The 14,191-nt window shown below is 42.8% G+C and overlaps 1 protein-coding gene and 1 pseudogene across 1 annotated transcript in view; both read left to right on the forward strand.

Moving 5' to 3' along the window:
• The window catches only part of stxbp5l (syntaxin binding protein 5L), a 578,167-nt gene that overhangs the window by 307,978 nt on the left and 255,998 nt on the right, over nucleotides 1-14,191 (forward strand). The window contains exons 8-9 of the mRNA XM_078559960.1: nucleotides 2,547-2,670; nucleotides 6,371-6,449. Coding sequence (XP_078416086.1) covers nucleotides 2,547-2,670; nucleotides 6,371-6,449 — 203 coding nt within the window. The remainder of the gene's footprint in view (nucleotides 1-2,546; nucleotides 2,671-6,370; nucleotides 6,450-14,191) is intronic.
• Nucleotides 6,035-6,238, forward strand: LOC144692066 (U2 spliceosomal RNA; annotated as a pseudogene).

Genomic DNA, 14,191 nt, shown 5'->3' on the forward strand with positions numbered 1-14,191 from the left:
TGGGTCATGGACTCTGTCGGCTGTTTGGCAGATGTGCCTGCGAAAGCAAGGGGAGATAATTAGTGCATGGCAGTGGCATGTGAAAGAGGACACATCACTTACGGCATGGTTGCCTGGTGGATGTTGCACCGCTGGATCCCCACTAGAGCAGCGCCAACCTCATCGCCAGCCAACTGGATGACTCTCTTTTCGAATTCTGTCAGAACTTTGAACTCCGGCATCCCTCCATCTGTCTGCGACCTTTCCCTCCTGTTGTGTGCCAGTTTGTCCTGCATGGATAGAGATAGGGAGCATGTATCAAGACGCCTGCCGAGCCGGATGATATGTATGCCTGACCTGTGTGGATGGTGTCTGGTCCATGGACAGGATGATGACAATGACAGTGTGTGTGAAGGAGTGAATGGTGATGTCCTTTGCACTGGCAGTGAGTGAGCCCCCTGTGGATGTGTGATGGGTTTGTGAGTATGTGAATTGGGAGTGATGAACAGAGTGACTTACCCTGTTGGAGCGGATGAGATCATTCATCCTTTTGCGGCACTGGCTAGCTGTCCTCCTCTGCAGGATGTTTGTGGTGATCACTGCTGCCACCGCCTCCCCAAGCTGGGTTGGTGAGTTTGCTGCCCATCCTGCGGCCAGTGTGGGGGGTTCAGCACATCCTGGCAGGCCTCCACAGCATCCAGTAGTCCCTTGAGGAACCCATCATTGAAGTGGGGGGCTGCAGTCTTTTTTGTTTTACTAGCCATGTCTCCCGGGCAGCGGTGGTGAGCTGGTGGCGATGAGCACTTTGCTGGCAGCTGCCTTTTATAGATGGCGGCCGGCGTGATGCAACAGCGGGGTGATGGCAGGCAGGCGAATGAGAGCCCGCTCGCCCTGGAAACGGTGTGTTTCGTGGAAGTGAATAAATAATGAGGCTTTGCAGGACGATACAACATGAAAACCCTCCATTTTCATTGGTGGGTAGGACTCCATTTTACCCGTCCGCTACCACACATAGTGCAATCCTGGGAAAATTCTGCCCTGGGCCTTTGGATTACTAGTCCAGTTACAATACCATTACGCCACTGCCTCCCCACCGCACACCAATACGTTGGATCCAACTTGCTCAATCTTTCCTCCTAAGACAACACCTTCGTCTCAAGAATTAACCTAGTGAAACTTCTCTGAACTGCCTCCGAGCCGTGATTATTTTTGAAGCATTTTATGATTCTGCCCATTAAGTCAGGTCTCTGCCTCCTGCGTTATTCTAGAATTTGCCAGATGGGCAATATTGGGCCTGTGTCTAGAATAAATGCAGACTCAGCATAATCATTCAAATGGGATAGGGAGTGAGTGTTCCCAGCATGGTTCAACTATTGAGTATACAGACAGACCTGTACCAGGCAGAAGAAACCAGAAATTGGAGCATGTGTTAAGGCATCCGGCCACTGAACTGAAGGAGGTGAGCAAGAAAAAGCCTGTGCCTGAAAATCTCCTGTCATCTGAGAAGTTGGTGGGGAGCACATCCCTGCCAACTCCAGCAGCCCTGAATGCCATTTTATGCTATAATGAGCATTGATTGGCATAAGGCAAGACTTCCGCTCACAGACTTCCGCTCTCACATGGGAGGAAGTCCGCCCAGGCACAGCGCTGCAGTGGCTAGAAGAGGCACTGCAGGGAGCTGCCTGGAACTAAGCCCCGCGACCTGGAGGACAGGTAAGTGGCAGGGGCCCCAATGCAGCGAGGGTCGGTGATGTCTTGGGGGGTTGTGAGGGGGGCGATCGTAGTCTCGGGAGATAGGCAGGGAGGCGGATGGATGGCCGGAGGTCACTGAGCCCTAAGCGGAGGGCGCCCCCAGTCAGAAGGGTCTTCTGATAGTGGCAATCTCCCTCAACTAAGATCCCTCTCAACTGAGATTGAACTCAGTTTATTTCCAACCTTCCGCCCCTGAGCTGTCATCTGCCCACCAGCCTAAATATTGAGGCTAGGTGAGAAATGGCCATTAAGTGGCCACTTAAGGGCCTTAATTTGGCAAGGGCGGGCTTCCTGACACAGGCCCTGCCCGCCCCACTGTAAAATCGGTACCAGGAAGGTGCGGGCGGACCCCGGAGAGAATCCCATCCATGCAATTTCATGTTCCCCCCCACCTCGTCTCAGAACCTGCCGGGTGTGGGTTAGCAGAAAATTCTGGCCATCGACACATCCTGAAGACTTTGGAGTGTGGATACACAGAAGAACATCTAATCTGAAGACTGATAAAATTACGTATAAATTGTTGAGCCCAGGTTAAAAAACCAATGACAGCATATTGCTTGAATCTATGGGCAATATAATTTCATATCTATTAGAGTTCAATGGAATGACTTATTTAGCACAGTCAATCTGCATGGGTGTCAAATGCATTCTAATGTGCATAAGTAGATTACATCAAATTTTACCATTACACATTGAATGTACAGTATAAGGGCACATTGATCTGTAACATCAATATTAAATTGCTTGAATGACACCAATAAAGCATAATGTATTACTCACAAAATATAATTTACTTACTATAACTTTACTTATAGGCCATCCATTCTGTCAGCTGGCATCATGAAGGGAGGCAGTTCATGTGTAGCCATTCAGATGGTAGTTTAACCCTATGGAACTTGAAAAATCCAAGCAAACCTTTTCAGATCATAGTACCACATGGTAAGCACTTCTGAAAGCTAATAGGTAAGTGTAGGTGTATATTACCTTAATTTGCATTATGTCTTTAAAAAAATTAACATAGAATATTTATGTATTTTCCAATATCTTTGGACGTTGCAAAAATGAATGCCTTCCAATGGTCTATGAACTTGTTCAGTCTGGCTCATTGGCTTGAACTGGACACGGAGAATGATCCCTCTGCCAAAATCAGTAGGCCTGAGGCACACCCACTATCTTATTACAGGGTGTCAGGTCAGGTGGTGAAGAAGATTTCAATCTCAGGCCATTAAGTCATCAATAGTGGCACTCAGGTAGAACTTAGGATGGGGGAAACGATCAGGTGTGAGGGGAGAGAGTTGGGGAAATGGGGAAATGATGGAAGGAAATGGTCAGGAAAGATAGGGGCGAATGGAGGGTGGGGTTGGAATGAGGCAACTGAGAGAAAACTGAGTGGGGCTGATGATTGTATTCAGTAGTGTTGTGCACCTCTATTGGCTCCATGTTCAGATAAGTACTTTTTAAACTTACATTTTTGTTGATGGCCTCCAAGAAACCCTTTAGGCTCTGCTAGTTAGGCCATCACATTTCCTGAACACAGTCACCCAATGCCAACAGTGTTCAGGGCAGCCTAGTTTTGTAATTGGGGATTCAATGAGGTGTTTTGCCTCTAAATTTGCATATACAAGTGTGATAATCCTCCCCACAGCTGTGGAGAGGAAAAAAAACAAAGAAAAAATTTAAAAGCAAAATACTGCGGATGCTGGAAATCTGAGACAAAAACAGAAAATGCTGGAAAAACTCAGCAGGTCTGACAGCATCTGTGGAGAGAGAAACAGAGTTGATGTTTCAAGTCCGTATGACTCTTCTTCTCTGAAGAAGCTCCACAGATGCTGTCAGACCTGCTGAGTCTTTCCAGCATTTTCTGTTTTCGTTTAAGAAAAAATTTAAGGTTGGTTCTGAAAATTCTGGAAAATTACTCTCCAATCCTAACCTTAGAATTAAGGCATAAACTCAAAATTAGAGCTTGGCCATTAGGAAACCAAATCAGGAAGCTCTTTTTGCACAAAGGATAATAGAAATTTGGAACTCTCTCTCCATACCCCACCTCCATAAAGGCAATGGATGCTGGGGCAATTGGAGCTTTCAAGACTGAGATAGACAGACTTTTGTTAGGCAAGGACATCAGGGATATGAAACAATGACAAGAAAATGAAGTTGAGGTGCAGTTGAAGGTTCAATATCAAGTTACTTGCTCCATCTCAACTGTTCATTATAGGAATGTGTTTCCTCACTTACTGGACATGTACAATGATGCAAATGAGCGTGTTTCCTTAGCAAGGAGCTGAATTTTCACAACTGAGGCAGGAAACAGGAGCTGGGTATGTTTTTGGGTGAGAAACCCATCACTGAGAGGGAAACTGATTAAAGTTAAGATTTTCACATGGGTAAGCCCTTAATTGGCATGGAGATGAGCTCCCAATCCAACGAAGGGTGGTGGGCAGGCTCTCAAAGCTGAAAGGCCACCCAGAGGCCTTCCAGCTTTAGATAGGCATCTAGCTTCAGAAGTAGGTAAATAAAACTGGTATTAGACTCAACAAGAAGGTGCCCTCTAAGCAACTTCTTAACAAAATTAATAAAAGTATAAAAAGCTGCCATGCCACCAGTGTGCAGGGAATGGGGAGAATCCCTCTACAGGGTGGTCTTTGACTTTACTCCAACATGCAGGCTGGGTTGGCCTGTTGGACAACTAGGAGTGCTGGCATCCTTGCCTACTGCTGAGCGCCTGCCTCCAGGCAGTTGACCTGCCCCCGTCACATGAGGAAACTAGGCCAACTGGAAAATCCCTTACCTTTAACAAAGCCCTTAATAAGCCTAATTGCCTGCCCAACTCATGGGGCAGGCAGTCTTTCCAGGCCCTGAACGTGTCTCCCTAAAAATGGCTGGCTCCAGGAATGGCATCCATATATCGAGTTGCCGTCCATGGCAGTATTTTCACACCCCCGCCCTTCCGGCCTTCTTCTTGACTTCCACGAGTGGGGTGGAGCAGGGGTCAGGGGGGCCGAAAGTTCAACCTAAGACATTTACCCATTTTAACTTCATTGATGCTGTTGAGTGTATAGCCCTTTAAAGACAAGTGTGATTTTAATTGCACCCTTCAAGGTCTAGACTGCACTGGTTCCGCAACACAAAGATCACACCCAAGTGCAGTTTTGGAATCAAAATATTAGCATTAAACTATAGCAATTTACAGAATGGAAAGAGGTAGTTTGCCTCATTGTAAATGTGCTTTTATTTTGCTGAAGCAAACCAAAACTAATCCCATTGCTCCACTTTCTCCATGTGACAAAAAAGAATGTGCTACACTCTTTATTCAATACAGAAAGCCAGATGAAGCAAATTCCACCTGATTGCAATAATTATTCCCTTTTGGAAATAGAAAAGATTGCTCTGATTTGTCCATGCACCATGGAATTTTTCTATTAACATTTTGTGCCATCAGCTCTGAGCAGTACAATCACACCATTTGTCTGATTCCAATTGTGCCACCAAAGAATGAGCTGCATGTTGAGATTCACTAACAACATGATTTATGTAATTAGATTATTGGCAGATAAACAATGATAGCTCATTGACACATTTTAAGTCGCATTTTCTGATCTTGAAAAGTCGTTGATTCAGTTAACCTTTTAGCTACTGACTTGGATGTGCCAAAAAAACTACAAAGATTTCAATTTTGGTACAGTGACATCACTAACTATATTCTCATTGGAAACCAATTATCGCTAAATTTTGCATTCAGGAGTTCATTTATGTTAGATTATGGTCACAGAACACTGAAAACTGTTATGAACAGAATTATGGTGGCAATATCAGCAGAATTACCTGATTGGAACTACACCAAATAGAAGCAAGAACCCGTTAGAGGAACACAGAAATTTGGGAGCAGGATGAACAAGGTGGGGAATAGAAGAATTGGCAAGAAGCCAAGAAAGGTTGCAAGAGTCCAAAAAAGAGTAAGAAATGGGAAAACACATTGAACTGATGAGCAAAGGAGAATTTAAATGTAGTCCGCAAAGTTGAAATTGGTAGGCTAGATCTGGACTGTTGTTTTTATTTTGTACATCCTTTGACATCTATGACGGAGTAGGTAGCTATAGCTATTGACTACTTAAAAGGTTCAGCAACACTTGTTGAAGAATATTGATACGTTGTGTGCAGTTATAAAAATAGATTTGCCTTGCAGACTTAAAGATACATTGTAAACCAATTACAGAGTTGGGAAATAACAGTAAATTAAATTCAGCTCTAACCTCAGAGATTTGCATTTTACTTTTGGGCAGTAAATGGAAGCAAATCTAAGTGAACATTCTGTGAAAATACTAATAACAAAGCAAAGATCAGATGTCGTGTCTGTTCTTATCAGTTTAACATTTGACATGTCTCCATCTGGGGACCAGATATTTAATTGATTTTTGTAACAGGAAAATGAAATGGGGGGGACGTGTTTGCTCATCTCCTCCATGGGCTGCTGTGATATTGCACTGCTCCGAGTATTAGCACATAATACCCCTTGGGAAGGCTGGGGATAATCTCTAAAATAAAAAAAATAAAACTATGACAAGAACAGCTAATCTGAACTGGCCTTGATGCTGGAGTAATCACTCCAATATTATATCCATTTCCCTCTTTTATTGAATAGGAAAAGTCCAGCGGGATGGGAAAAAACCTGAGCCGTGTAAACCAATCCTAAAAGTAGATCATAAGACGTGTAGATATAGGTAAGTGCAGTAATTTGTATTTATCAATTGCATCTTTAAGACTACCCCTGGAAAATACACATTACTAGTAAAAGGGGTTTTTCAACAACCACAAGAGAATTTGCTAAATTTTGGCGGATCAGTTTTTTGTTGCGTCAGTGCACTCATCACAACTACTGCTGTTGCTATTTTTGTTTCTTTAAAGTCTTTATACAGTGAATTGATTATTTCCTGACACATGTCAGTGCCTTCCTATCAATCATTGCTGCTGTGACCTCTGGAATATACATCTTGGAGCTTAATTTGACACTCCAGAAGGAAAAATCAATGTGATGAATTTTTTGGGGAGATTTTAAAAATTCGTTAACTTTGAAATGTAAGCCCTCCCTGCAAAGAACTACATTTTATTGCCTGAATGTTACATAATATTTTCTTATCCTTGTCCAGTCCAGTGGTTCATAATTATTCTGTATCTCTGATAACTCAAGAGTTTTAAATTGCAAGCTACATTACTTGGTTCTTTTAATTACAGTTTGTTGTAGGGAGTGCAGAAATAGCCATGTAGAGTAAAGAAAAATCTTACCCACTACCATCAAATATAATCCTAGAAGAAATGCTCAGCAACATTTAGTTCTAAATAGATTTTTCTCCCAATCTCTCCTTTCATCTCCTCAAGTTGGTGATGCATCCCCCAGATGCTAGCAGTTCTCCAGCACTGTAACCAAGAAACCATTCTTCCCATGTGAGCTTGGACAGTGAGTGCTTACATTCCACTTCTAGATTTTCTAGGCACGATTACAAGAAAGCATGGATTTTTCCTACCCCCTCTAGTCTAGGTATTTATGATCATTTTAGTGTTCTTTGTTGACATCTGCTAAATCAGCAATCACCAGAGATCAAACTTGAAGTATACCTTGTTTATATGAATCAATGCCACATAGCATAGTATGTTTAGTAACCAAGGCATCAAGGAATCCCAGTTGGTTTTTTTTAAGCCAGTGGTGGAATATGAGAAGAAGGGTACTCCTGGCCAAAGGTCCAGAGGTACCATCTCTTAGCTAAAGACCCTAGGCATCTGAGGCTTACATGCCCCGAATTTGAAAACACATTTCTGGCAGGATAACAACTTGCACTTATACAATACTTTAACATAGTGGGATAGGAAAATACCTGAGCTGTATAAACCAATCATAGAAATGCAGGTAAGTGCAGTAATTGTATTTATCAATTGCATCTTAAGAAACCTCTGTAAAGTACACACTACTAGTAAAAGGTTTTTCAAGAATGTCAAATGAATTTGCTAAATTTGGGCAGATCAGTTTTTTGTTGCTTGTTCCATTTCAGTTCACTGGAGCTTAATCAGACAAACTTCAACATCAAGTCATAGAAGGAGATATTAAGACAGGTGATTAAAAGCTTTGGTTAGAGATAGGTTTGTAAAGAAGAAGTCATATTTTCTTCACTGAAGCTGCTAGACTTGCTAAGTATTTTCAGCTATTTCTGTTTTTATTTAAAATCAAGGTGTTGGTTGAATGGGAACCATTGTAAGTCAGTAAGGACGGGTGATAGGTGAGATTTAGTGCTGTTTAGAATACTGCAGCAGAATTTTGGATGAGCTCAAGTTTATGAAAGATGGGAGTCCAGCCAACACAGCATTTTAATAGCTAAATCTAGAGGTAAGGAAGAAATGGATGAGGGTTTCATCAGCAAATAAGCTAAGGCTCCGGGGGTGGGTGGGTGGGGTGGGATTTGGACAATGTTATGGAGATGTGTTCAGCTGCTTTTGTGATGGGCAGACTATGGGGTTAAAAGCTGAACTCAAGGTCAAAAAGGAAACCAGGGTCATGAGTAGCCTGGTTCAGCCTTAGAAAATAGTCAGGAAGAGGGATGGAATGAGTGGTGAGGAAATGGAGCTTGTAGTGGGAAACAAAGTCAGTGGTTTCTGTCTCACCAATGCTTAATTGAAGGAAATTGCAGTTCACCAAGGATTAGATGTTTGTCTTGCAGTCTGACAACACCGAGACAATGGAGAGATCAAGAGAGGTGGTGGTGAGGAGAAGCTCCATGTTGTCAGCAAACATGTTGAACATGTCTATGGATGATATCACTGAGGGGCAGTATGTAAGCGAGAAATAGGAAGAGACCAGAATTAGATCCTTCGAGGATTTGAGAGGTAACATTGTGGGAGCTGAAAGAGAAGCCAGTGAAGGAAATTATATGTCAATTTCTAAATAGGTAAGAGTAGAACCAGAAAAGGATATCCCACTCAGCTCAACAATGGAGGAGAAGCATTGGAAGAGGAGGAGGATGATGTGATCAATTGTGTAAAAGGCTGCAGAGAGTTCAAGAAAGATGAGGAGTGAAAGTGCACCACAGTCATAGAGAATGTATTTTTTGACTTTGATTCAGTCTGTTTCAGTGCTGTAGCAAAGGCAGAAACTTGATTGAAAAGGTTCAAACTTGGAGTTGCGGGAAAGAGGGGGGACATTTCCAAGGACTTTGGGGAGAAAAGGAAGGTCGGAGATAGGGCACCTTCATGATCAAACGTTGGTTCAAGAATTTGGGGTTATATCTCATTGTATGCAACAGAAGACATATTGGATGAAAAACCCACTAGCAGCATGGACTTCACATTTGAGGACCAGTTTACATTGACCTAATATCTCAAAGAATATCTGAAGCAAAGATCAGTCAAATTGGCTAATTCCAAAGATGTCTCTAGTGGCAACTTGGAATAATTCTGTCATACTCAGAATTTTCAGGACTTTTACAGCCACTGGCAGTGAAGTGGGGATGGGCTGTATTGCATGCGCTGCGCACGCATAACTGACTGATGACTTACAGCTGCTGCAACCGTTGCTTCTGGGAGGTAGGAACACTTTACTCTGTAAATTCTGGAGTACTGGTGGGTGTATCCTGTGCAACTGCATGTTACCTAATCAATCTGGTCACATCTATCCAGTCTTAACGAGTCACTTATCTATCCAGTCTTAACTAGAATAGCTTTACTACCTGCTCCCACACTGTTACCTTTGAAATCCCCAAAAGATCTATCCTTGGTCCTCTCCAGTTTCTCATTTACATGCTGCTCCTCAATAGTATCAATCAAAAACACATCAGATTCCAGAGCAGAAATTTATTGTAATTAAGTATTAAGAAGACCAAAGCCATTTCTTCGTCATTTGGTTTGATCCCGGGAAGTGAAGGAATCTTCAAGAGTTTGATAAGTAACCAAAAGCTTTTTGAGAAGAAGTAATAAGGAAAAATGGGAGGTTAAGTTGAAAATTTTAGTTTTAAGTATATGTGATTCTGTTTTATAATGCTTTTTGATGTAAGGTATAAATATTCACCTAAGGACAGTGTTTATTTAGTAGTGTTTGCTTTTCTTGTTTTTTGTATAGTGAAATTCACCACGGAATCTTGTGGTGTAATTTCTTTCAGTTAATCAGTGGATGTTGAAATTTCTCTTTAAACATTAATGGTCTCTAACAGGTTCATAATATCTGAAACAACAAGTGTAATGAAACAAGATGGACCCTATTCTGGGGCTATTTAAAGAGCCAGTCAACAAGTTGCAGCTGTGGTGCTTTTAACATACCTGTGCTCAGGCAAAGTTGTTGGAAGCAATGTGAGATGCTGGTGGAATTTGGAGATTTTTACTGATCACAGGAAGGCAGAAAATAACATTGCCTTGTGTAGGTATGGGGACAGTAGTTGCAGAGCCACTTGGGTCTGCAACATGAACAAGATACACAGAGGAGTAAGCTCTCCTTAAGAGGCATTATCCAGAAAGGGTCTTCCGGGAACACCATTCCTACAGTGAGTCAGAAGCAGTGCCTCTGGAGGCTCGCTACACAAAGGTAGTGATGGAGTTAAGCCACCTCATTCATAGTGATCTGAAACCTCAAGTCAGGGCAATGCTGGCCCTCCCTAAGGCTATGAAGATCACTGTTGCCTTTTCTTTCTACACAATGGGATCCTTCTAGGCGGGAGCAGGTGACATCAGCAATGTATCTCGGTTCACTGTGCACAGAAGCATCAGGATGATGACAATGTACAAAAGGAGAGGGCATTTCATCCTTTTCTTGCCTGAGAGGGGAAGACCAGGATGAAAGGGCAGATAGGTTTGCCTGGATTGTAGACTTCCCAATGATGCATGGTGCCATCGACTGCAGCAAACACCTCTGCTAGCTCCCCCATATCAACGGGGAGCGAGACTGCAACTGCTACCTTTCAATGTGAGGTTGGTGTGCAACCACACAAAGAAGTACATCTTGGTGAATGCTTGCTATCCTGGCAGAACCACAATACTTTTGTCCTGCAACACTCAGCAAATATAAACCATCTTGGGCCTCCAAACCCCTCAATAGGATGACTGCTCAGTGATAAAGACTAACCTCGCAACACATGGCTCATGGCCCCCTTCTATCATCTATCATGAGAGGCCAGATAGCCTTCATTGAAAGCCATGGAACTACCTGCAACAACATGGAGCAAGCCATTGGTCTCCAAAGCAAAGATTTCACTGGTGAGGTTGCTTGGGGGAATTTCTGCACTGCATCCCAAGAGGGTCTCTATATTTGTAGTATTGTGCTGTTTCCTCTACAACCTTGCAATAATGAGGGTCCGTCCTGTACCTTCTGGAATCTGGAGGACACGAAGCAACCTGTAGTTTTGAGATCAACAAAGACACAGCAACTTTCTAATGATGGAAGCAAAACCATCTTCCAAGTGGTGGGAAGAAAATTTCTCAGATGCAGACCTGAAAGTTCTTCCACAGTAGATGTGGCAATGGAGGGACAGGCTGTTTGGATAGTAGAGAAAGAGGCATTTAATGTCAGTTCTGAAAAATTCGAGGATCGAGGTGGCAGTAAGTGCTGCCTCTCTTAATCCTCCAAACAATATTACAATTCCAAAAGAAGTTCATTCCAAGACAAGAGTTACACTTTCCCAGAATGCACTTCACCACAAAATCTGCCAGTCCTTCACTATTTACCATCTTGTTTATGAGTCGTAACAGAAGACCAATAGTGTGCAATAATTTTTGCTGGAACTGTTATATTACAACCCACCATTCTCAAATTAACCTTCGCTCACAGCCTTACATGCATGTTCACCCTTCAAAATTTCACCTCTCATGACATTGTTTCCTTCCAACCATTGATATTATCATTTCATTCTCAGCCCAAATATTACCTGAGATGCACCATATTACCTGGCTAACAGAGGACTTTCACACTATCTGTTTCTTCGTCCAGGTAAAGATGGCACACACTGCCATGAAAAGACAGGCCACAGGAGATGGCCTCCCAATCTCCTGGTTTGACATTTTTTGATTGGGAAGCAGTAGAACCCTAAGGGTGGTACACATCAGAGGATGTTAGGGATGGAGAAATTGGGGGGTTTGTGTCAGCTACAGTTTGTCATGACAACCTGTTGCTTTTTCACTACCTACTTGGGACCAAAGCCAAACTTTCTGCAAGCAATCACTTCTTACTCCTTCTGAATGTCTCAGGAAAGGTTTGCCTGTCTGCCACTCTTTCTATTCTTTTTTCCTCTTCTCACCCTCCAGATGAAAAAAACAGAGGAGGAAGATTTTACAGGCCCCTCTGCTGCATGGCACACCACTACATTCTTATCCACACAATCATTTGCCCTTTCACTGCCACAAAAGCGAGTGTTGGTCCTCTAGAGAGTGAGTCTTGGAAATTAATAATGGAAAACAAGGAAATGGCAGAAGCATTGAACTGGTATTTTGTGCCTGTCTTCACTGTAGAAGACTTGACTAACTTCCCAAAGATACTTGAAAATCAAGAGGTGAAAGGGAGGGAGGAACTTAAAACAATCACAATCACCAAGGAAAAGATGCTGGGGAAACTATTAGACCTAAAGGCTGACAAGTCCCCAGGACCTGATGGCCTGCATTCTAGAGTCTTAAAAGAAGTGGCTGCAGAGATAGCTGAAGCATTGGTTATAATCTTCTAAAATTTCTTAGATTCTGGAAGGGCCCACTAGTAGCTTGAAGACAACAGGCCAAATCTTCCAAGGAGTGTCAATCACTGTTGAATTGCCAATCTGCTCTTATTTATGTAGCGCTGGAGCTCCGCACTTCTGGCCTGAAAGTCCGAAACGGGTTTCTTCAGAAATGCGGAGCATACCTGCTCTGGAAGCCCTTCCTCCATGGAAGTGGGCTGGAAAATAGCAAATGTGACACCTTTATTCAAGAGGAGGGAGACAGAAAGCAGGAAACTATACGAAGTTAGCCTAACATCTGTCTCTAGGAAATTGCTAGGATCCATTATGAAGGATATTATAGCAGGATACTTGGAAATCATAATGGGATCAGGCAGAGTCAATATGGTTTTTGAAAGGGAAATCATGTTTAACTAATTTAATAGAGTTCTTTGAGGAAAGAGAAGAAAGGGATAAAGGAGAACCTGTAGATGTGGTGTATTTCAGGTGGCACCCTACCCACCCTGCCACCTAACACCCTCTCATCTATCACCCTGCCACCATACCCAGCTGCCACCCTGTCATGTACCACCCTGCCATATAATACCCTGCGACCCACCACACTTCCACCTGCCACCCTACCCAGCTAGCATCCTATCCACACTACTACCCTACCCACTTACTCACACTCATTCACTAACACAGTAAAAAGCTATTTAAATATCTAAAAACTTTTCACTGTGTTAGTGAATGAATACTTACCAAGACACAACAGCTAGTGCCGTAAAAAGGGCTTGGCCTGGCTTCCTCTGACAATCCTGCACTATAAGGAAGGGCTTCCAGAGCAAGTATGCTCCACATTTCTGAGGAAGCCCGCTTCGGACAACCAGGCCAGAAGTGCGGAGCTCCAGTGCTACATAAATAAATAAGAGCAGACTGGCAATTCAACAGTGATTGACACTCCTTGGAAGATTCAGCCTGATGTCTTCAAGCTACTAGTGCTGGAATTCTGGCAAGCATAGTTTTGGCTTCTGTTATTTGATTGGAACTTCTAAGTTAGCCCTATTGCAGATTAGTAGTTGACCAAAATTGGGACCCAGCACCTGTGGCATCAGAGGGCTTCGCTTATGAAGTGTTGCTATTTCTCATGATAGCAGTACTTGCAAGGCCTTTGGCCAGCCTGCTAGATGACTGAAATTCTAACTGAAAGAAAGCCCATCAGGATGCCCATGCAGCAAAAACAGTAACGCAAACTGCAACAAGTTCATCCAAGAATGGAACTGACCTAAGACCAGAACCAGCACATTTCCAAGAAGCTGATTCTCAAAGTTTTCAGCCAGCCACTTCTTGCACAACCTGGTTTTCAGCTAGCATCTAGAAGGAGCATCAGATTAGGGTTGAAAATACGGTACAGCATAGCCAAGTGGAATTACAGCTTTAAGAAACATTAAAGACTGGAACACTGTGGTGATGATGGTGGTCGGGTGGGTGTGCGCACAGAGTAAGCAAATGAACTTTTTTGTTGGCGAAGTTAGAGATATCAATATGAATATTAATATGAATATCTTTTTGTTGTATGGATGGCAGGAGTGTGGGCTATAAATTGTGGAGTGCACGGGATAGTGGAAGAGTGTAGATGCATAGATGTAGTCTTCAGCTATATGCAATGATAACTACAAGAAGAATATCAACCCGAACCCTGAGCTTTACAAAGAGGCTGACGTTTCTAAGCACAAGTACTAATAAAGACATTTGAAGATATAAAAGACAATTTATAGGTAAACTGTAAAACATTTTTTATTAATTTACTA

Source organism: Cetorhinus maximus, chromosome 16, assembly GCF_964194155.1.
Source record: "Cetorhinus maximus chromosome 16, sCetMax3.hap1.1, whole genome shotgun sequence".
NCBI lineage: Eukaryota > Metazoa > Chordata > Chondrichthyes > Lamniformes > Cetorhinidae > Cetorhinus > Cetorhinus maximus.